This window comes from Myxine glutinosa, chromosome 7 (genome assembly GCF_964187855.1).
Source record: "Myxine glutinosa chromosome 7, kmMyxGlut1.1, whole genome shotgun sequence".
In the NCBI taxonomy this organism is placed as follows: Eukaryota; Metazoa; Chordata; class Myxini; order Myxiniformes; family Myxinidae; genus Myxine; species Myxine glutinosa.
The window spans coordinates 169,538,941-169,563,744 of record NC_136267.1 but is presented as its reverse complement, the minus strand read 5'-3'; the positions used below and the strand labels follow the sequence as shown (position 1 = coordinate 169,563,744).

General features: G+C 45.8%; 1 protein-coding gene across 1 annotated transcript in view; it reads right to left on the bottom strand.

Moving 5' to 3' along the window:
* CYP27A1 (cytochrome P450 family 27 subfamily A member 1) overlaps positions 1-24,804 on the bottom strand; it is a 143,377-nt gene that overhangs the window by 102,052 nt on the left and 16,521 nt on the right. The window contains exons 2-3 of the mRNA XM_068123560.2: positions 17,633-17,823; positions 4,971-5,170 (exon numbers count right to left, since the gene is read on the bottom strand). Of these exons, the coding sequence (XP_067979661.1) occupies positions 4,971-5,170; positions 17,633-17,823 (391 nt within the window). The remainder of the gene's footprint in view (positions 1-4,970; positions 5,171-17,632; positions 17,824-24,804) is intronic.

Genomic DNA, 24,804 nt, shown 5'->3' with positions numbered 1-24,804 from the left:
GACCAACCATAACTCTTTTGTTCATTCCCTCATGGCTTCCACCAATCTAACTTCAGCTTTGGTACTCCAATCTGTCTCTATGTTGCCATCACTATCTCTTGTGACAGTGTCATAGGCCTTCTCAAGATCCACAAAACCCAGTACCATTTCATCTTGCAGCACCAACCTCTTCTCCACTATCTATTTGCGTGTGAACATCCCATCCATCGTCCCCCTACCATTTATAAACCCTTGTTGTTCTTCGCCTATCTCCCCCTCCTTACTTATCCTCCCATCCAGAATCCTTTCCAGTACCTTCCAGAGTTGGGGACTCGAGTCAGTGACCCGGATTTGAGTCACAAAATTTTGCTACTCGACTCAGACTTGACAAAATTGACTTTAGACTTGGGACTCGGTGTCTGGAGACTTGTAACTTACATGTGACTTGAGTTTATAATGACTTGTTCACAATGTTCAGAAAATATTTCTTAAATAAATATTGAATTAAAACGGGGTTTAAAATAAATGATATATTATTTTCAGTTGGCGGCTGTCCACTCTCGGGGACTGTGAGTATCCACTTTTAAAGGGAGTGTCCACTCTCGAGAAAGCACAGAGCACACTATGTCCAAGTGGCAAGTGTCTTACCAACATAGGAAACACAACTTTATTCATACCATGTCATCAACATTCGTGTCATATCAGGAAAACATGACCCTGTGCACATCTAGACCCAATAAAATGATTTTGCGATGATTTAAAAGCAATTTCACTTGGATTATATAACCTTCGTCAATCACTGTGAATTCCATCACGGCAACAATTTAGGTTAACAAGTTATCGGTTTCATTTTCTCCAGTGTCCCGTGCTTTTTCTGCTTACACAACATCCCTCCTCCTTCCTGATTCGCCACCTTCCTTCCTGATTATACGTTTCGTTTTAACGTACATAATAAATATACAAGTAAATTATTAAAATCTCCTTTCCTGATCCACATTGAATTTTTTTGGTTCTCCGTGTAAATAATTCAAACATAAGCTGAGGTTACTGACTAGTCTCATGTACATATTGTCGTGCGACTCCGGTTAACACCAGAGACCGCGGATAGGCCTAAACGGTTTTATTGGAGGCGACAACTAAACACGGATTCGGCTATAAAACGCGGGAGGAAGAAGGAAAATGGAAGGCTGCGGCAAAAGCGCGTACCTGTGGAAGGCGAACGAACTCAAACGGCAAACAAGATTTTAAAGGAATGGAAAATAATACAAGGGTTTATTGAAATAAGAATCGGTACAGAGAAACGCGACGATTAATCAAATAATGTAACTAAATTGGGATCCCACACACCGGACTCAGAAACGAACAAAGGAGGATGAATTACGAAAAGAATTGTCTCATCCTGGTCTGTAAAATGGTGCGTGCGGCCTCATCTGTCCCTCGTCTTATCTTGTCCGCCGTCCAACACGGCTCCGTTCGGCCCCGATGCACCCACGAGGTCCCTCGCTCCAGCACCACAGCACCGTGCACCGCTCCAAGCACAAGCACCGCTCCAAGCACCACGAGGTCCCACAGCAGGAAAAGCACCACGCGTCCAACGCAGGCTAGCGGCTCCAAGCGAGGTCGATCTTCACACATGATCGGCCTGCCACGTCCCAGTCAGCTCTCCTGAAGCAAACGTGCAAGAAGCAAGCGAACTCCACTCGGGCTATGACTCAACTCAACTCGGGCTGCGCAAGACGAAGCGCCGGATGTCCAAAAAGGGCCAGCTGCGCAAACAAGAGCACAAGCCGCGAGAGCCGCAAGAGGGAGCTGCCAGATGCAAGAGAGCAAGAGACGCCAGAGCACGACCCGCAAGACTGCCAGAGACTCAAGAGCACGAACCGCAAGAGCTGCATGAGGGCAAGAGACGCCAGAGCTGCAAGTCTAAGAGAACAAGAGCTGCAAGAGAGAAAAATGGCGTTCGGCGCCCCCTTAAATAACCTTCCCGCGGTGCTGACGTCAGCCCTGGCGCACCACCCAATCAGTGCCCTCCACCGACTCGCCGGCTGGAGGTCTGTGCCTACTGCGCTGCCCCCTCACTCGTTCCCTGTTCTGTGGTCTTAGCGCGTGGCACTCGATGTGGCTAGGCCTGTCGGAGGTGTAATTGGCGGCGGCCATCATCGGCGGTGCCCCGGCCTGGTTTCCTTGCCTGTTCGTCTTTCACAGTCATGTCAGGGAAGGGATTTATTTAGTGTTGTAATAAAGATCCTAACTAAGTGTCTAAATGGGTGCAGTGCCAAAAGGGACAATGGTTTGACTACCAGGTGAGACACACAGGGGCGCTACTCTTTAACCCCTATGCTACTTATCACTCGAACATCCTGGTATGCTCACAGATATACTCTTTAACCGACAAAACGCCTACACATGAAATTTATTACAGGTCAGATTCCTTACCGCAACAGACGAATACCTACTTACACAGATCTATCTGGCTCTACATATTGCTAGCCCACCGACATAATATGTTCAAGTGATATGAGACTAGATATGAGACTCCCTGCGCATCATAAGAGGCGACTAAGGGTTGGCGTCAGGAAGGGCATCTGGCCATAAAAACATTGCCTCAAACAGGGAACCATGATTGTCATGGGGCCCGCATGGCTAACCCCCGCTCTAGCGGGGAAAATGGCCTTAAAACGATCATTCATTCATTCATATGAGAAGTAAATTTAACATTAATTAATTTTTGCTGGAAACAAAGCAAAAAATGTCAACTGAATGAAGTTGACAAACAAAAACGGGTTAAACAGCTTTTCAGAACATATATTGCAATAAATGAAGCCCTGTGTCTTAATTCCAAGATAGATAGTTCTCTAACTAGGTTTATAAGTAAGAGTCTGTACTCCAACCCCACCACCCCCATGGAAGACGTAACTTTCAGAACTACGTTTGATATTTTGAATGCTGTTGACAGTTTACGAAACCTTACCATCTGAACACCTCCGTAGAGCGAATACCTTCGGTTGCAGAGGTAAAGACCCACAGATTCCAAGAGCAGTTCGGTATGACTGGAAAGGATGTGTACACAAGGCGTGGGTTTGGATCCACAATATTTGGAAGCGAGCACAGAATTGAGGTATTCAACCCTCTCATGAGCAGAGTCAGCTGTGGTGCCATTTGAAGTGAGGGAAGAGATGGAAGGGGAGCATACACCAGAGACAGACATGACAAGATGCTTCCAGGTTTTAGAGGAGGGAGACAAGTTTGAAAGTTGAATCTTGAGGTTGGACAGGTGTTGTATCCTAGCTCTCCTGAGAGTAGACACACTCATTGCGGGGTTTTTGGAATGAACTGAGATTGTCTTCGGTTGGATGTGCTTTCAAGGTAGAGTCAATTTTCCTGCTGTTGTATGCCGACGCACTGTACGAATGGAAACTGGTCCCTCCTCTGGAATCTGAGCAGGGTAGTAGACCAAATATATTTGTGATCGACTCAGCTCCAGGAAAGAATAGATAAATGACTGATGGTGCTATAACATTGTCAGATTTGGCCTCATTCTGAGCCATCAACTTTGAGAATACATTGAAGCCAATTCTCGGGTCTGTCATTCGTTCCTTACTGACCAAAACAAGGACTATTGACTCTTCATTCCCACTATTTTAAACTTAAACTTTGCTTCAATCAATCTTCCAAATTGAATGAGGCTTCCATTTGCAGCCCTCAATTATAATCCATCTTGTAAGATTTATTCGACAGGTCTAACAATGGTGTTTGGCAAGTTATCCTGCAGCCAGTTTGCCAAGCTTACTTGGGTCCTCGTATTCATAGTAGGGACAGTGTCTTCGATGGTGGGTAGATGCCCCACAATGCCAATAATGGTGGAAAGACTCTCCACTGCCACTTATTTGGCACCGGGGGCAACCACGGGCTCGAAACCTTGGAAGGACCCTTCCTATACCTTTAGATTGGCGATTTAGTACAAGTCACTCCTTAATACTATATCTGCTACCAACTGCTTCACAGTCCCCAAGTCTTTCTTGATTTGAGCGATGCCATCATTCACAGTGTTGGTTTTCTGTTGAGGATTGGCTTTGGGGGTTTGATTGAGCTGAGAAACATCAGGATTATCAAGAAGCTCCTTTTCAATAATAGCACATGCAGCACTTCCTTTGGATTTCTGTCTGCTTCCAAGTTTGGAATTCCTCTCTTCCTCTTGTCGTGCTGCATAGTTTAATTTCTCAATAAGCTCCCAATCTGAAACACGTCATCTTTCAGTTCAGTTTTCAACTCCGTCCTCATCAAATCACTTTTGAAGAGCATGTAGCATCATCATCTGCACTCGTTCGGGATCATATTTCATTTGGGAACCTGCCTCTATGGAAGCAAATAGGACAGGTTGTCTCAGATCATGGACCCAATTGAGAAAATCTTGTGGGGTTTCTTTATTTCCTTGCTTCGCTGAACTCAGCGGCTGATAGAGTTCAGTGGAGTTTTTGATCTGAGACCAGTTGTCCTATTTCCTTCCAAAGAGGGAGAGGATTCTTTACCTTCCAAGTAAAATATTATCCTGAACAGGTGCAGAGAATGATTCTGATCTAGACAGGAGATCCCAGCACACCCCACAGCCACACAAGCTCTCGGAACGTTACGCAGACGAACCGCCCAGCGAGTGCCTTAATCAGGACAAACTGTCATACATTCATTCCCGCCTTCATTCTTTTCCCATACCTCTCTGTCGTTTTCAGTCTTGTGTATTTGAATGTCTGATAAGTTTAATCAACAAGGTAGGTGTCAGGATTGTATCGTCAGGCAGTGTTACATTTCACAATACAGTCAGTACTTGATCAGTGTACAAAACAACTGCTGGGGTTTAAGTACAGAAATCTGTGTATATATGATTGTAATGAGTTAGATAAAGAGGAAAAGTGCAGCAAAAGTGTTGATGATGGATTCAGCACACAATAAGACTTTTTTCAGATTTAAAGGAAAGGCTCTATATTTTAAAGCACCTTCAAAAGCAAACTTGTAGAGCTCATTTGCAAGGTCAGTCACGGTATCACCATCACTACTGGCAGCACGCAAACGTTGCAATCTTGCTAGGAAGTCAGTGACAATGGCATTGAGTGGCTTGGCATATGACACGACATCATTCGGCCGTAGCATCCTTTTGTTGAGCACTGTGCGAAAGCGGTGCCAGGAAGAACCCTCACTGTAGGGGCATTACAAGCAGAGAATAAGGTTCAAATTCACTTTTTGAATAAAATCGTTAACACACTTTGGAGATTTAACCTCCATTTGATAACTATGGCATACTATATTTCCAAATTGAGTCCAATTCCTTGTTAAAAAAAGAACTTGCCAAGGCTAATTGAACAAAAAAAGCTGACATCATAAAATTGTGGATGCGTTACGGATTGTGGATGCATCATAAAAAGCGTTACGCCTAGGTCCCCCGTCGGTGAAGTGATGTGAGTTGACAAAGTGGAAGACGCAAGGCGGCCATCTTGGAATTTGACGTGGCGACCCAATTTTCAATAGCATTCTTCCTTATGCCCAGATACACCCAACACCAGATTAGAAGTTGGTACTTCGCTTATTTTTCAAGATATTCCGCTCACAAGGTTCAGACATACATGGCGGCGGCCATCTTGGATTTTGACGTGGCGACCCAATTTTCAATAGCGTTCTTCCTTATGCCTCTATACATCCACACACCAGATTAGAAGTTGGTACTTCGCTTATTTTTCAAGATATTCCGCTCACAAGGTTCAGACATACATGGCGTCAGACATACATGGCGGCGGCCATCTTGGATTTTGACGTGGGTTGCACCCACACACCAAATTAGAATTCGGTCCTTCGCTTACGCACGCACGCACGCACGCACACACGGACGGAGGGGAAAACCATAGTCCCCCTTTCGCTCCGCGGTGCGACGGGGGACAAAAACGAAATGTCCTGTTTTGATGTGACACACTTTGTAGAATAACTTCTGATGTTTATGAGGCATGAAATTATGAATGAACGAATTCTATAATATCATGCTCATGTAATATAGCCCTGAGTAGCTTTGTGATGTATGCAACATCTCGACCTCACCGTCAACAACATATATCAAGCGGATACGGATGTGCACAGGACTTCCAGGTTGGCGGGCCCAGGAAGCGGCGTTGTGGTTGCTGCTCAAACAATAAAAGCCACTCTGAATTGAGCTGAATTGGTGTTCTTTTGGTGGAACAACACATAAATATATATACTGTATGTACACAATTCCCTTATAAATATATACACCATTCATTGCTCTTTACCATTAAAAAAAACAAAACATGCAGTGCTATTGAAACGCATGTGTGGTCAAAGTTCTGTGCAGCATCACATCCACTAAAATCGACACAGTGGTTTGCACTGAAAGTCACACAGCCGCACTGAACCACACACACACCATAATCACACATGTGTTCTTCAAACAATGGATCACTTAAAATACATCCATCTATTGCTAAAAGGAGAAGCGTCCATCTGTCCGTGTGTCATTCTTCATTCTAAAGCAGTGGCGGATCCGGGGGGGGGGGGGGGAGGAGTGCAGGGGGTGCGCACCCCCCCTTCAATCAGGGAGGAGGGTGCAGGGGGTGCGCACCCCCCCCCACACCCCTCTTTAATGCAACGGCATGGATGTGCTGGAGGCATACTCCATGATTGACGACAAGAAGGACGCGCTCACTCAACTACGGTCAAATGCTGAAACTGAATTCTATCTGTGGTTCGATCACGCTGAGGCCATGATAGAATCTGTAGGAGGTGACGTCACAATGCCGACAGTTGTAAAACGACAAATCCATCGTCCAAAAACCGCCGCCAATACTCCCTTGCTCTTCTACCTCAGAAACATGTGCATTCCATTTCTCGACCACCTCAGCCAGGAAATGGACCCCCGATTCTGTGCTGAAAATCGGGAAGGTGGTGATCTGTTTCTGCTGATACCATCTGCAATAATCGCCGATACCTGCAACATTCCAGCCCTACATCAGAAGCCGTTGCGTTGATAAAACGACATGGAACATCCCGCAGGACTGATAAATGAGCTTAGAGACCGGCAGATGTTTTGGAGAAGGAAGCCCAACAACACCCTTCCAAGCACATTCATGGATTGTTTCTGGGCAGTCGATGGAGACGAATTTCCATCCACCAAAGTCCTACTCCATATTGGATGCACCCTCCCTGTAGGCTCCTGTGAGGCTGAACGCTCATTTTCTTGCCTGCGTCGTCTGAAGACCTACCTAAGAAATTCCATGGGAGAAAGTCGGATGGCATCTCTGACCCTCATGAACATACACCATGGCGTCACCATATCCCCACATGATGTGTGACATTTTCATTCAGAAACACAAGCGCCGTCTATTCCAAAATAGCAAAATCTACCATTAATAAAATAATTCACATTCCGCTGTCCTATCTGATCTTTTTGTGGGGAGAACCCCCTGCCTTGAGCTTCACAGCCGAGGCGCATGGCGGTGCCAGGCTTTGCCCAGCACCTATTAAACTACTCTACACACCTTAATATGGCGTGCATTTAGAAACATGGGAATTCTTCTGGATTCGTTGTAGTCAATTAGCCTAATTAACTCAGGAGATCATAACAATCATTTCGCTGGAACTACACAAATCAGAAATTCCATATCAGAAAGCTCCAGTAGAACTACCCAAAACTAGAGCTTCCAGGGAAGCAGAACTCAACTGAACTGACTGGACAACTTTAAAGTAGGTCAGTTGTCTGTACTAGATTTGACTTAAATGAAAAGCCAGCAACCTTGTGTAATAATTTTAAGGTCCTTGTATCCTTATACTTGTCCTTGTTGTACAATTGATACAATGTTACACTTTGCAACAATGTTGCAGAAATATAGTTGTGTAGATAAAAGGAAACGGGTGTAATTCGCTTTCAAAGTCACCCACCCCCACATCTTGTCCCAGTGAACATGCCCACAAAACGTCGCAAGTGCATATTTAAGTGACGTCAGAAGAAATTGCGTGGAATCCTTGTCATGAAAGATTTTTGTCAATTTCTATATACTAGGGCATGCCCGTACTATATCTATATCTAAAATTATATCCCCCCCTCTATTTACATGAAATGGTTTGGTCCATGAAATGTTTTGGTCCATTCGCAACGCCAAAGCGAACGGCGAACGCTTTACATGAAATGGTTTGGTGCATGAAATGTTTTGGTCCATTCGCAACGCCAAAGCGAACGGCGAACGGCTTGCGAGTACAGTGACAATCCCCCCGGGGTTTTTATTAGTTTTAAAACATAGTTTAACGCCAACATAGCGCCAACATAGTTTGCAAACGTGAAATAAATGAATACGCTCTCAAATGTGCCATCCGAGGCAGAGTGTGTCCGCCACGTTCGGCACACGCGATAGCTCGCTGCTCTCTGATTGGTTGAATCGTTTTTTGGACATAGCTCGGTAAGTAATTGTCCGATTAATATGAAACCTTGAAAAGGCACATCCTCGGGTCCCCAGCAATATACCTGGCAAGTTTAAAGTATATCGGACCCGTGGTTGTCGAGAAACAGCGGTCACAGACAAACAAACGTACAAACGTACAAACAGAGATTACTGGAATTATAGATAGACTAGGGCATGCCCGTACTATATCTATATCTAAAATTATATCCCCCCCCCTCTATTTACATGAAATGGTTTGGTCCAAAGCGAACGGCTTGCGAGTGGTGACAATCCCCCCCCTCTATTTACATGAAATGGTTTGGTCCAAAGCGAACGGCTTCCGGAGTTTGGTAAAGAAATCGCCATCGCGTGCACAAACGCGCAGGAAAGCGAATGAATCGCAAATTCGTTTTTATTAGTTTTAAAACATAGTTTAACGCCAACATAGTTTGCAAACGTGAAATAAATGAATACGCTCTCAAATGTGCCATCCGAGGCAGAGTGTGTCTGCCACGTTCGGCACACGCGATAGTTCGCTGCTCTCTGATTGGTTGAATCGTTTTTTGGACATAGCTCGGTAAGTAATTGTCCGATTAATATGAAACCTTGAAAAGGCACATCCTCGGGTCCCCAGCAATATACCTGGCAAGTTAAAAGTATATCGGACCCGTGGTTGTCGAGAAACAGCGGTCACAGACAAACGTACAAACGTACAGAGATTACTGGAATTATAGATAGATACATTTCACTTCCGTAAATGTTGTGTTCACTTCTTTCTCAGTTTCAGCATCCTAAATTCTTGTGCTTTTCTTAAGAGCTGAAAAAAATATGCCGGCCTATGGCGGCCATTTTGTGACAGATCGGGTTGACATGCGATAGCAACCTCCCTTGTGTGGTAAGAGTCTCACACACCAAGTTTGATCAAAATCCATAAATATTTGTGGACATTAAAGTCTTAACGTCGTTTCAGAGCTGAAAACAATATGGCGGCCTATGGCGGCCATTTTGTGACGGATAGGGTTGGAATGCAACAGCAACTTACCTTGTGTGGTAAGGGTTAAACATTCTAAGTTTGATCAAAATCTGTTAATATTTGTGGACGCTAGGGTGTTAACGTCGTTTTCATGACCAAAAAAAATGGTCGCCTAAGTCCGCCATTTTTCAACGGATCGGGCTGAAATGTAATACCAACCTGTTCCTTCGGGTAAGGATACTGCATGTCAAGTTTGATCAGAATCGGTTGATATTTGTAGACGCTGGAGTGTTAACGTCAAAGTTAACGGATGACAGACGACAGACGACGACGACGGACGCCGGAGGGTTCAATATGTGATGAACCCAACTGGACGGTAGTCCAGTTGAGTTAAAAACATGCCGCACGTATGCACACCACACACACACACACACACACACACACACACACACACACACACACACACACACACACACACACACACACACACACACACACACACACACACACACACACACACACACACACACACACACACACACACACACACACACACATCATCAATTTATAGCAGAAGGAACAGCTGGGCAAGTCGTTTCACAAGTTCCTCTATCTGACCATTAGTCATCGCGAATCTGTTGAACTGTTGGACCAGCGAAGAATGCAAGGAACTGCTTAAACTTCCAAGAACGCACGAAATGCCGTTTCTCACGATCAATTAAAAAAAATTCCTGGGGGAGCATCCCCAGACCCCCCTTACCCCCCCCCCACCCCAGCGCTTTTGTCTCATGCACCCCCCCCCCCCGTCATATGAATATGTGAGCGGAGGGCGTGGCCTATGCGAAGGAGCGCGGGGGCTGGGAGTCCGGATGAGAGACACGAGGCCGAGTGACGTAGCTTGCTGTGCTGTTCATTAAACTGGTCATCTCCTAAGTTGAGACTTGGATTCATCTTATTACATGGTGGCAGCGAAAGGCGAACCTACGAACCCGATTGGAACCCCATCTAGGGATTCGTAGCCAAGCTCACAATGGCGGACGCACCCATGATGTCACGCATGGATTGGACCAGCGCCAACCTCAGTGAAGCCTTCGAGCTATTCAGAAAGCGTAACCAGCTGTATTTTTCTGTGAAGGATGTAGCAGGTGACAAACAAGTCGACCACATTCTCCTGCTATCAGATGAGGAAGGCCTGCGACGCTACAGTTCGTGGGGCCTTGAGAACGCCGATGGCACAAGGCCTAACACTGTGGCGCCAGCGATTGTTTGGCAGCGTTTTGAAGCTGAGCTGAAACCCCAGGCAAATTACCGTGTGGCTCGTTTCTGCTTACAGCGATTTAAGCAGGGCGACGATGAAACTATGGACAATTTCATCTCCAGATGTCACCAGCAAGCGAGCAAATGCAAGTTCAAGACCCCCGAGGCGGACAAGCGCATAATAGAACAGCTCATTGCAGGGACACAGTATCAGGAGCTACAGAAAGAGCTCCTCGCGAAGGATAAATCGCTCACGCTGGACCAAGCCCTGGAAATAAATCGGGCACATGAGGCCTCTGTCACTCACATGCAGCAATTTACACAGACCCAACAGGCAACCAATTTTGTCCACACCATTGGGTACCACCCAAAAGAGTGCCGTTTCTGTGGAAGACAGCATCCACCCCAGCCCCGACACCGATGCCCAGCATGGGGCTCAACCTGTGAGCCATGCGGAAAGCAAAACCACTGGAAGGCCGTCTGTCTCTCAAGAGTGAGGCAAGAACAAGGCCGGCAGACAACCCGCCCAGACACCAGAGGGCACAAATCCTTCACCCAAAAGCCCATCCACACCCTGGGGAGAGATGAAGACCCCGATGGGGACTGCAACACGTTGAGTTTCACCACCATCAAAACCCACAGCCAGACCATGGATTCCCGGCGAGAGATTTTCACGGACTTGGCCATTTCACTACCTGACCGAGCTGGCGTTCACTCCCTGAGAGTCAAGGTCGATACTGGGGCAGAGGGCAATACCTTGCCCCTTCGGATATACAGACAAATGTATCCCCAAAATGTCGACTCCTCTGGGCTGCTGCTACCTGGTCGTATTCAGGAGAAACCCCAGACAATACTAATGGCCTACAATGGCTCGCAAATTCAGCAATTTGGCACCCTTGTCGTCCCCTGCAAGAAAAGGAATACCCAGTGGGTCGATGCAGAGTTCTTCGTAGTCAAGGCCGCTGGCCCCGCAATCCTCGGCCTGCCCACCTGTAGGGACCTTGAACTCCTCACCCTGCACTGCTCGGTGAAGGAGAACTGCACGGGTGACAAGCCAGTTAACACGTTGGACGACCTGCTGAGCACGTATCCAGACCAATTTGACAACATTGGAAACTTCCCAGGCCAGTATCGCATCGTGGTGGACCCCAATGTGCCCCCTGTAATACACGCACCACGTCGATGCCCCATCCAGATGATAGACGAAGTAAGGTCAGAACTGGACATAATGCTGAGACAGGGCATCATACGGAAGGTCGACGAGCCTACAGACTGGGTCAGTAGCCTCACCTACATGCAGAAAGCAAACGGCAAACTTATGCTCTGCCTGGACTCAAAGGACTTGAACCGTGCCATCAAGAGGTGCCACCACCGTACTCCCACGCTTGAAGAGCTTATGCACAAGTTTGCAGGCTCAATGGTTTTCTCCAAGCTGGATGCCAAAAATGGATACTGGTCAATCAAGCTCGATCCTACCTCCCAGTTACTCACGACCTTCAACTCGCCATATGGCCGTTACTGCTTCCGGTGAATGCCGTTTGGACTGGTGATGTCCCAGGACGTGTTCCAAGCCAAGATGGACCAACTTCTTGAGCAATGCCCAGGTGTCATCGGCATTGCTGATGATGTTGCCGGTTACGGCAAAAACGGAGTAAGAACATGACCGAAACCTTCCCCACCTCTTGAAAATAGCTGCCAGATTCGGCCTGGTGTTGGCTTAGCGGTTAGGGTGCCGGCTTGGGATCCTAGGATCCTGGGTTCGAATCCCGATCGATCGCTGAATTAACACCAGGGGGGTTGACTCAGCCTGTCATCCTTCCGAGGTCGGCAAATTGAGTACCAGCTTGCTGGGATGAATGATCACGGTGTGTACCCCGGTTTAGAATAGGTACACCGTATCCCTGCGCATCGTAAGAGGCGACCAAGGGTTGGCGTCAGGAAGGGCATCCGGCCATAAAAAAAACATTGCCTCAAACAGGGAACCATGATTGTCATGGGGCCCGCAAGGCTAACCCCCGCTCTAGCAGGGAAAATGGCCTTAAAACGATCATTCATTCATTCATTCATTCGGCCTGCAGTTCAACAGCGACAAGTGCAGCATCAAAAAGCCACAGATTCATTTTTTTTGGTCTCATCTTTGACCAACAAGGTGCCCACCCAGACCCAGGAAAAGTGGACGCAATCCAGAGCTTACCGGACCCGAAAAACCTCTGTGAACTTCGCAAGGCACTTGGTATCATTACGTACATGGGCCCCTTTATACCAAAGCTGTCTGACCTAACAGCCCCCCTTCGGGAACTGGTGAAATCAGAGCAACTAGAATGGACAGCCAGTCACAGCCAGGCTTTCCAAAAGGTCAAGGACGCCATCTGCCAGGAGACCTGCCTAACCTACTTTGACCCACACAAATCCACAATACTACAGGTCGATGCCTCCACAAAAGGCCTTGGGGCTTGCCTAATGCAAGATAACAAGCCCATCGCCTTCGCGTCAAAGAGCCTTTCCGAGGTGGAGCATTGGTATGCCAACATTGAGCGTGAGATGCTAGCCGTCGTGTTCGGGTGCGAACGCTTCCACACTTACCTATACGGTCGGCCCTTCGTTGTCGAGAGTGACCACAAGCCCCTGGGAACGATCAGCTTGAAAAAACCTCACTGCTGCCCCACCCCGACTGCAACGGATGCTACTGCGGCTTCAGGGGTATGACACACGCATCAAGTACAAAGTTGGCAAAGACATGCTCCTAGCCGATGGACTGTCTCGCTTGCTGGCACCAACGCAAGTGCCAACTATCCAGCTTGACGTGAAAGTGGAGCACCTCCAATTCAGCCACCAGAAGACGCAACAAGTGCAGCAAGCCACAGATGCGGATGCCCTCCTAACCACACTCAGGAGAGTCATCATGACTGGGTGGCTGGAAAGGCGCCAGGATCTGCCCAGTGAACTGAGGCCATACTGGAATTATCGCGATGAGCTGAGTGTTGAAGATGGTGTCATGTGGAAGGGGGGCCGGCTCCTTATCCCTGCCAGTTTACAACATGAAACCCTCAGGAAGCTACATGAGGGCCACCTCGGTATCCTCAAAACCCAGCTCAGGGCATGCAATTGCGTGTTCTGGCCCAAGGTGAACGAGGACATTGAAAACTGGATTGGCTCCTGCCACATTTGCCAGACCCATCAGCGTCAGCAGTCCCAGGAACCAATGATCCCACACGAGATCCCGACCAGGCCATGGCAAACACTGGCTGCAGACTTATTCCACCTGGAAGGACATGACTACCTCCTGCTCACAGATGTGTACTCCAGGTTTCCCATTGTTCAAAAACTTCCAACAGGGGCAACGAGTAACGACGTAATTGGTATTCTGCGGCTGGTATTTTCAGAACAGGGCATTCCAGAGACTCTCATGAGCGACAATGGAGGCCATTTTAGCAGCCACATTTTTTTTTAAATTGCTGAGGACTGGAGCTTCAACCTACGTACTTCAAGCCCACACTACCCGCAATCAAACGGCTTCATAGAACGCCAAGTGCAAGCCATAAAGAACACACTTCACAAAACAAAGCTCTCTGGTGCTGACCCACACATGGCCCTCCTCATTTTGAGGACCACACCCATCGACAGCCACCTCGCATCACCTGCTGAGCTACTGAATCAGAGGAAAATGAAATCCAACCTGCCTACCAAGGTGCCAAACGTAGCACCGAATCGGGACGCAACCCGAGAGGCACTTGAACGTCGGCAAGCAACCCAAATGAATATTTTGACTGCCGGGCTGGCCCCGATCTTGGGCCACTTCAACCGGGCCAACGAGTTCGGGTTCTCGAGGAGGCTGGGCGGTCCCACACTTGGGAACCAGCAATTGTGTCCACCACCCGCTCGGAGCCAAGGTCGTAGGAAGTCGTCACGGAAACAGGAAACATCCTGAGGCGGAATCGCCGCCACATCTGACACGCTCAACAGACCCAGCCAAGGCGACCGGAGCCCGAGATGTTCCAGAATTCCCTCGACGATACCGATGTTGACCGTGCCATTGCCAAGGGACAACTGGGTGCTGACGAGGAGCCACCATCATCTCCACATACCCAAGCACCTACCACACCACCAGAATCCCAAACTCGATCTGGTCGCACGGTCAGACGGCCTGCCAGGCTGGATATTTGATTCCTAGTGGTCTAGCTAAGGTAAATATGTGGGTGGATAGCTATCCTGAACTGCATTGCAATTCACCCGGTAATACTGTGATTTTCTTTTTTGTTTTGTTTTTTGGGGAGAAAGGGGGATGTCATATGAATATGTGCGCGGGGGGCGTGGCCTATGCGAAGGAGTGCGGGTGCTGGGAGTCCGGATGAGAGATACGAGGCCGAGTGACGTAGCTTGCTGTGCTGTTCATTAAACTGGTCATCTCCTAAGTTAAGACTTGGATTCATCTTATTACACTCCCCCCCCCCCCCCCGACTTCCTACGATTGGTAGAGGAAGAAGAAGCGGGAATTGGAGCTTAATGTAGCGGTTCCAACGGTAGCATATATTATTTTACTAGCAGAAAAGCCCTTCAAAATGACAGGCAAACCTTCTGTATGTTCACACTATTCAGCCATGAAAACCTGGGGTAGAACAGAAATTACGTACAAAAACCTTCATTTATTACACAAATTGCTCATCTATTTTTTGGGGTGGTGTATAGGCCACAGACTACTGCCGAAATCTATCCCAAAAATGATAAAAACAAGGAGAAAAAGACAAAATGTCATGGCCAACGTGGTTTCAGCAATTTTGCTACACGGAGTTAAAGGCTGCCAGTTGGCCATCTTTGGTCGGATTACAAAACAAAATCAGAACGGAGCCCTCCCAGGCCTCGATGTATCCACGTGTGTGTGTGTGTGTGTGTGTGTGTGTGTGTGTGTGTGTGTGTGTGTGTGTGTGTGTGTGTGTGTGTGTGTGTGTATGTATATACGTGTGTGTGTATATATATACGTGTGTGTGTATATACGTGTGTGTGTGTATATACGTGTGTGTGTGTGTATATACGTGTGTGTGTGTGTATACGTGTGTGTGTGCATATGCGTGTGTGTGTATACGTGTGTGTGTGTATACGCGTGTGTGTGTGTGTGTGTGTGTGTGTGTGTGTGTGTGTGTGTGTGTGTGTGTGTGTGTTATCTCCATTTACGGGTTTCAGGAGGTGGAATGGAGTCCTCCCAGGACCCAAACTACCAAAGTATCCACCTCCTCTTTGGTAATGGATCAAGGTTCATGGATCAAGCTGTTCAACTTTTTTAGAGTTTTGTTCCAAGGGCTCTTTTCAGGATCGTCACCGAACCCCTGATTGCCTCCAGTTGTAGTTCATTTGTGGTAATATTCCCGGGGATGGTTTTTTAAATCTTAGTGAGGTTCTTCTTCATCATTCCTGATGGTACAATTCCAATTATCACTATCAATAAGTATATTATCAATTCCAATTGATGTTCCAATTATCACTGGTACAATTTTCATGCTCTTCAGCTTCCAAGATCTCTTGACTTCGTTTTGAAGGTCCTGGTATTTGGTCATTTTCATGATTTCTGCGTTGTTTAGGCCAAAATCGCTGGGTATTGATATCTCAATCAGCAATGCTGTCTTTTCCTTTTTGTTCCTGAGTACAATGTCTGAACACAATGCTTTGTTTTCTGTGTTCACGCTCGATGGAATCATCAGGTCATACGTGAGCATGACGTCCTCATTTTCAATGATTGCCGTTGGTTCGTGTTTCCATGAGTTTTCTGGTACTAGGATGTTTAGTTTTTTGCAGATATGCCAATGAATCACTTTGCATACTTTGTTGTGCCGTTGTGTGCAAAGTTGTTCTGACAATAGTTTTTTGCATCCTGAGAGCAGGTGACTAGTACTTTCTGTTTCTGTCTTGCAGAATCTACACTTGTCCGTCTGCCTCAGTCCCACCATGTTTTTAAATCCATTGGTGTAGTGTCCTTGATCTTGGGCATTTATTATGATTCGTTCGCTGTCACGGTTGAGCTGACCTCTTCTTCGCCATTCCAATGAGCCTTCTTTGTCTATCTCCACTGTGTCCAAATATTTTTTGGATTTTCCTGCTCTTTTGTCATTCTCCCAGTTGTTGGGGTATGTTTCTTGATATTTATTTTTATACATTTATTTTGTCTTTTTTACAATTGCTGGGGCTGTATTTGTTGCCGTTTCACCCACCTGTGCGGCATCTTCCATTTGCACCTGTTTTTGGAAATTCTTTGCAAGGTGAGTTAGGGATACTTTTTCAGGTTTATTGTGTTCATGTTTGTTTACAAATTGCATCCGATAGTCTGTTGAGCATTTTACATACTCAGCTAGACCTACACACGTCGCTCTGTGTGTGTGTGTGTGTGTGTGTGTGTGTGTGTGTGTGTGTGTGTGTGTGTGTGTGCGTGTGTGCGTGCACACGCATGTGTGTCGTTGGTCGTCATCTCCATATGCGGGTTTCAGAAAGTGGAACCGAGCCCGTTAAGCTGGGGACCAATCTGGTGGCATTTGATGATGGATTTCAACGACCCCACAATATAATTGATGAAGGGTCGGAGGGTGATCATTGAAAACATGAACAAAGTCTAATTCCTGTCACCCTCAGTTGAACGTCAGGCCTGGCCAGACAATTCGTGAAAGACATGGACCATAACTTCCCCCTCAGCTGACCCCACTAGAAGTTGCGATTAATTGAGGCCTAAATACGTACTTTTGTGGAACTTCTAAATTCAGGAAAAAATAAGAAAAAGTACAATTCTTTTTTTTTTAAGGAGACATACTCTTGCTTCAATTATAACAATTGCTGATTTTTTTTTTTTATCAACTGCACTCAATGCTAACCAGCAACCGAACCTTCAACAAACTTTACCATATCACTCAAACAGACTCAAATTGATTGCACAATATTTCAGCCTGAGGAAACAATGGTTTCTTTGAACACATCTTTGCGGATAGAAATCAAGGAGCGGGGAATTACTTACGCAGTCAGAGGCCCGTAGGAGTAACCACGCATATCACGAAACTCTTGCCAGTGGGACATATCTGATCGCTGTGGATAAATTCCATCCTGCCGGATAACCTCTTCGATTAAATCTGCTCGAGCCACGTTCACAACTGTCATTTTGCCAAACTTGTACATGCAGAGGGGTCCATACAACTCCTTCATCTTAATCTGCCACATAAAAGGTAAGGAGAACGTTGGTAGGCAAGGGAAGAAGAAATGTTGGTGAGTATAACTTTGTTAACATAACGTTTCACATTGTCTCCATTATTTATTTCTTATTTCCAAACATAAGTCACAGCATTCATACCATGGTTTTCATCAAACAACATCAATATTTCAGTCTTATCAATAACAATAAACTTGTTACATCTGCCATCTGAGATGCACAGAGGTTATGTTTTCACCCCTGTCTGTCTATCTGTTTGTGTGCAGGGTATCTCAAAGAGTTGTGGACTAATTCAGATGAAGTTCGGTGGGCAGGTTGTGTGTGCGACAACAATGAAATGATTAGATTTTGGTGAGGATCTGGATATGGATCTGAATACTAGAATTTTTGGTGATTCTTCACTATTTAAGAGATGGGTCCAAAGACGATATATAGCACGATATCTCAAAAAATTCTGGACGGAGACAGATGAAATTCGGTGGGCAGATTGGGTGTGCGACAAGAATGAGATGATTAGATTTCGGTGAGGATCTGGATATGGATCTGAATACTAGAATTTTAGGTGATTCTTCACTATTTAAGAGGTAAATGCAAAGACAATATATAGGACGATATCTCAAAAAGTTATGGACAGATTTGGATGAAATTTGGTGGACAGGTTTGTGTGCGACAAGAATGAAATGATTAGATTTTGGTGAGGATCTGGATATGGATCTGAATACTAGAATTTTATGTGATTCTTCACTATTTAAGAGGCAGATGCAAAGACGATATATCGCACGATATCTCAGAAAGTTATGGACGATTCGGATGAAACTTGGTGGACAGGTTGGGTGTGTGACACGGAAGAAATTATTCCATTTTGGTGAAAGACTTCTGTGACTCATTGGGACTGACACAATCTGACAATTTCCCGACCCGGATCTCAGTCAACAGTAAGTCATATCTTCTTGACTTGGTTATGATTAACTTCCCTGCAAATGTCTGCTGTTCTTCTTCTGCTCTAATCGGTTCATCTGATCACATGCTTGGTTCGTTTTCTTTCCTGGAAGTCCTAGTAGTATCCATTTGTTTTATACCATGTACCCCTTCCTGACGCCCGCTCTAGTGGGGAAAATGGCCTGAAAACGATCATTCATTTCATTCATTCATTTCACCCCACCCCATCCGTCTCCCTTCCACAGATATCCCGATGTCCCTGTTCTCTACTGCTGTTGTGCCCCCCCCCCCCCCTCTCTCTCTCCCTCGCATTCTTGTCTCCCACTCCCTTTATTATATGTTCTAGGTGTTAGCTCTTACACGAGCCTCGACCTGGTATACTATATATATATATCTATATATATAGTCCCACCATATATATATATACTAGCTTGGCTCGGCTCGGATACTAAAGAACGGGCTTATTTTAGCTGAGGCTAATGACTGTACCTGAGTTGCTGTGTTGTCATGATTTTCACCAATCATAATACAAACAATTACTTTGCACAAATGTATTTGTTGTTTGTGATATTACATTTGTATCGGCAATTTAGGTTGAATGTTTTTTTTTTCAAGAAAGAACCCCTCAGCACACACATAGGGGAGGGGTAGGTGCAGACTGGAAGTTTGGGACGATTACACCTCACCACCACGTAATTCAAAACACCTCACCACCAAGTAATTCAAAACACATCACCACCAAGTAATTCAAAACACCTCACAGCCATAAAACACGTAATAAAAACACCTCACAGCCACGAAATTAAAAACACCTCACCACCACGTCATTTAAAAACACCTCACCACCAAGTAATTCAAAACATCTCACCACCACATAATTCAAAACACGTCATCACCAACTAATTCAAAACACCTCACCACCACCTAATTAAAAACACCTCACCACCATGTAATTATAAATACCTCACCACCACGTAATTCAAAACACCTCACCACCATGTGATTTAAAAACACCTCACGACCATGTGATATTAAAACACCTCACCACCACGTCATTTAAAAACACCTCACCACCACATAATTCAAAATACCTCACCACCACGTGATTCAAAACCACCACAACGTTATTAAAAACACTTCACAACCACGGAAACAAAAGTTTGAGGGAGTCGTTAAGTGAGAACACAGACACTGCCCAGATGTGTAGATATATAGATAAATGACTGTACCCGAGTTGCCGTTTTGTCATGGTTTAAACCAATCATATTTCAAACAATTATTTTGCACAAATGTATTTGTAATATACGTGATATCACATTTTATAAACAATAGAAGTTGGAAAAAAAAAATCCCCAAAAAATTCCCGGGAAAAAAAAAAATTGGAATTATTTTTTTACAAAAAATACCCTTAGGACATACCGACGGGAGAGATATGTGCATACCAGAAGTTTGGTACGATTTCACAAAAGTTTGAGAAAGTAGTTCAGTGACGAGACAACACAAGACAACACAGGACAGGACAGACGCTGCACAAATATATATATATTGTTACAGACGCGGTGGTGGATGTTGTTTCACCGAGCGGTTTGGTATGACCGCGCCTGCACGTTTACCCGATTATACTCGAACGTTGCCGAGTCGCGCTACGCTGAATCAATGAAGGAAAAGGACACAACGGCTGGGACTAAAATGACACGACACCAAGGGTTCAGTTCTCAAGACCTCCGGAGGAGGTTATATTAGGGCGGAAGGTTAGATTACAGGAATGAGAGGGACAGCATAGAAAGACAGGCACTTAGACACACTTATCTTATTCCCTGACAGACGACAGATAAACAGGACAAAACTGACTCACACGGGGATTGATGGCAAGGAAAGGCAGAATCGATGGCTCCAGGTGCACCTGGGCTCAGGGCAGGATCGACCCGGTCCGGTCTAGAGATGCGGGGAGGTCGCAGCGCTCGGATGTCGTGATTGTCTTCTCAAGCTGGGGGCGCATCTCCCGTCACGTCCGGTAAGTCGCTGCGTATATCCGGCGGGGAGTGACACGCCCTCGGCTCGTTAGCTCCGCCCCAGATGGAATCGGCCCGTTGCTTCTCATTGGGTGCGTGCGGGGGGGTTACCGGCTCCGCCCTTGACGAGGGGCCGACAGGCAGCCCCTTCTTGGTAACCCCATCGGCGCACATGGGTAATGGCGGCTAACCGAGCCGGAGTGAGGACGCACACTCCCCGCACGCCGCGCCGCGCCCCTCTGTTGTTGTAGTTGTTGTTGTAATTGTTGTTGTAGTTGTAGTTGTTGTTTGGGGAAGAAGATGGGAGAAGGTATGGGAAGGTCCTAAACTCACTACTGGTGCCATATAATCACATTCTGGTGCAACGAAGAGTCAGAATTAATGGAAACGAGTCCTTAACTGACATAGACTAAGAATAACTAGCAAGATGTCCGAAAGTTGTCTACGTGAGATGCGGTGGACCTGGGCACGACATTTAATGGGGGAAAAAGGGGAAGGTCGGTTCTACAGAGTGTTATTTACAGGCAATGGGACTAGGGAATGGGGGATTGGGGATAGTTGGGGAGTATTGGGGAAATAGGGGAGTATTTACAAGCGGATATTAAGGCCAAGTCCCATATCCGCAACAATATATATATATATATATATATATATATATATATATATATATACTTCTCTTGATGAAGGCTAGTGGAGGCCCAGTGCACGCTGGGTTGCCGGCCGAAACGTTGAGTTTTTTTTAAAGACAAAGCTATAGGTTGGAGAACGGAAAAATATAATTCCCAACCGCTGTTCATTACTTGATTGATATATATATATATATATATATATATATATATATATATATATATATATATATATACACATAATTTCAAAACACACCTGGTCACAAGTGTGCCTCACTGACCGGGTCCTCAGCATCATCCCGTTTCGGCCCTTCAACCTCGATACGGTCAGCTAAGGTGGGCCAGCAGGGGCACATACGCCTCCACATGCAGCAGCTACACCCGGATGCGTACATACCCCCACCCCCAGCCAGTGAGAACACAGACTACAAAAACAAAACAACCTCCACTCCCAGAATCCATAGCCCCTCATCCACTCACTCACACACCAAAAAAAACATAAAAACAACCGACCACCTACCCTTACAACATGCACCACTCAAACAAAAACACATTCATGCAAAACCACACCCACTCTATGCCGGCAGCCCAGAGCATTTTGGTCAAACGAACAAGGTACCAATATCCGAGTACAGAAACATTTATTGTGTAACCTAACATATTCAGATATGGATGTCTTCTGGAGACCCCCTGCTGCGTGGGGCCCCTGGGGCCCAAAGAGGGGGGCCAAATAATGGGCTTGATCAAACATTGGGGGTACCACATGAAACCAAGTGGAAATCAACAGGTACATCTCACCGAGCACAGAGTGACCACCGCCAGACAAATTTGCCTCTGCATAGGCCCCCCCCAGACCCCCCTGAAAGGGTCCCAAAATTTGGGCTGGATTAAACATAGGAGGTACCACATGAAACCAAGTTAAAATGACCAATTACACTCTACTAAGTATAAAAAACCCATCGCCAGACAGATTGTCTGCTGCATAAGGCCCGCCAGACACACCCCAAAAGTTGACCCTGGGGGCACTGTGGTAGAATTGGCCTAGAACATATATCAAAAGTACCACATGAAACCAAGTTAAAATGAACAATTACACTGTACTAAGTATAAAAAACCATTGCCAGACAGATTGTCTGCTGCATAAGGCCCGCCAGACACCCCCAAAAGTTGACCCCGTGGACACTATGGTATGGTATAATTGCAAGTAAGTTTAAATAAACAGGTACATCTCACAGAGTACAGAATGACCACTACCAGACAAATTTTCCTCTGCATAGAGAGTACCAGACAATCTGAGTCTGCACTTCCAAAGAGGGCGCCACAGCATGTGTAATGAAACATAGGTGGCAGCAGAGCTTTTAACGTCTGCTTTGAGAGTCAACAATGGTCAAGGTCATGTCTTGTTGTTAAAGATAGAAGGATCTTCTTCGAGATGAATGTAAGTAAATTGAGGCTTATGAGCTTACATGCAAAATAGAATAATGGCACAATAGATTAGGCCTACTGTTAAAAAGTCATGGAAATGGCATGGAACTGTTTCTTGTGACTAAATGTATCTGATCAGATAATGAAAGCAGGTCTACTATATAATATAGGCCTAGGCTAGGCTATGCTCAGCTAGGCATGTGCACCTTTGCACAATTAGGCTACCTGATCGACATAGGTTGTTTAACCAGTCTTGGACAAAATATTCCAGGAACACAACACTCTTTTATTCTGCTTGTGACTGAAACTCAATGAAATTCAATGCAATATGTGTAGACATGCTAATACGAATGTTGTCATCAATGTCAATATTTTCATTATATTTTAGGTGATTTGCAACCATGACAGCGGTGCACGACATCTAATGTATTTCTCTTTGTAGATTTGTTGGTGCAGAATACATTTTTAAGCAACTATAGCAACTGATGCTAATTTGTAGTAGTGGTGGTGGTGGTGGTCTCATTCGATATTATGTGTCTTTCCAGGTGAGACGGTGGTGGTGATATTGGTGGTGGTGAAACAGAGTGTACCGCAGATAGACAATTGAACAAATACTTGCAATGGAGATTGCGATCACTCAGAAAGTTCCCAAGGACGTTTGTATCATTCATAAGCTATCGTTAGATGTCAAACCAGAAGATCCGCTCATAAGCCCTCAAACATTCGATTCGTGGACTACATTGCTGGATGCGGCCAAAATACGGAACCATGCACCCATTCTCGACCTTGCTCAGTCGCTGCCAGAGAAGGAGATTCCCCGAGTATTCTACCACAGGCAGTGCAGGAGCGTGTTCACCATGAAGCGAGATTTGGAAGCACTGAAACGAAAAGCTGAATCCAATTTAACCGACGATGCTGCTGCAACATGTTCAGCGAGCAAGAGACAAGCCAGAAGGGCATCTTCGGAATCACGCATCTATGAACCGGATTGTATATTCTGTGGAAAGACCAAGTGGTGCAAGGGAACGTCATCCCATGAAAAGTTGAGCAAGGCTGTTGATCTGAGAGCAGATGAAACACTGCGAAACAGCGCCGTGCGTAAATGTGACACGAAAATCATGGCTGCCACAAGTAGAGACATTGTGGCAGCTGAAGCACGATACCATTTCTCTTGCTACAGAAGTTACACGAGACCAAGCACTAAAGATGCACATGACAGAAACACGGCCGCCACAAACGAATCTGACTACACTGAAGAAGAAGCATACAATGAGTTGCTAGTATACATCCGGAACCATATAATCCCGAATAAGGAAATTGTTAGGATGACAACGCTGGTAGAGCACCTACAATCGATAATGACATCAAGAGGGTTGCATGGGATAAGAACTGCTACAAGAAAAAACCTCGCACGGAAACCGGAAACTGATCTTGGAAATAGCGTTCACATCTTTCAAGACAACAGTGGAAAACTGATTGTCGTACCTGATAATGTAACACGACAAGATGCTGTCAAAGAAATACAAACACTTAAACAACAACTGAGCATTTGGAAAGGGAAATCATCAAACATGTCCAAAGTCATTGATCAGACATCGACACACATCAGATCGATGATAAGGAAGGATAACAAACCAACTCCATGGCCCTATCATCCAGCCGACGTCGACAATGACTCTTTCGTCGTTCCCGTCTATCTCCAGCGCTTTATGCTTGGCCTCTTGACTGGAGATCCGGAAAACGAGCTTCCATCAAACAGGGTCATCATGCTGATGCAATCTTTCAGCCAGGACATTATCTATGCAGTGAGCTGTGGACAACAAAAGCCTCCGAAACACATGTTGCTCCCATATGCAGTTAAGACTCTCACAGGGAACGTAGAACTAATTCGCACATTGAACCATCTTGGACATGCAATATCCTACACTCAACTGGAGGAAAATGACACTGCACTATGTCTTCAAAAACTTGCAGCAAACTT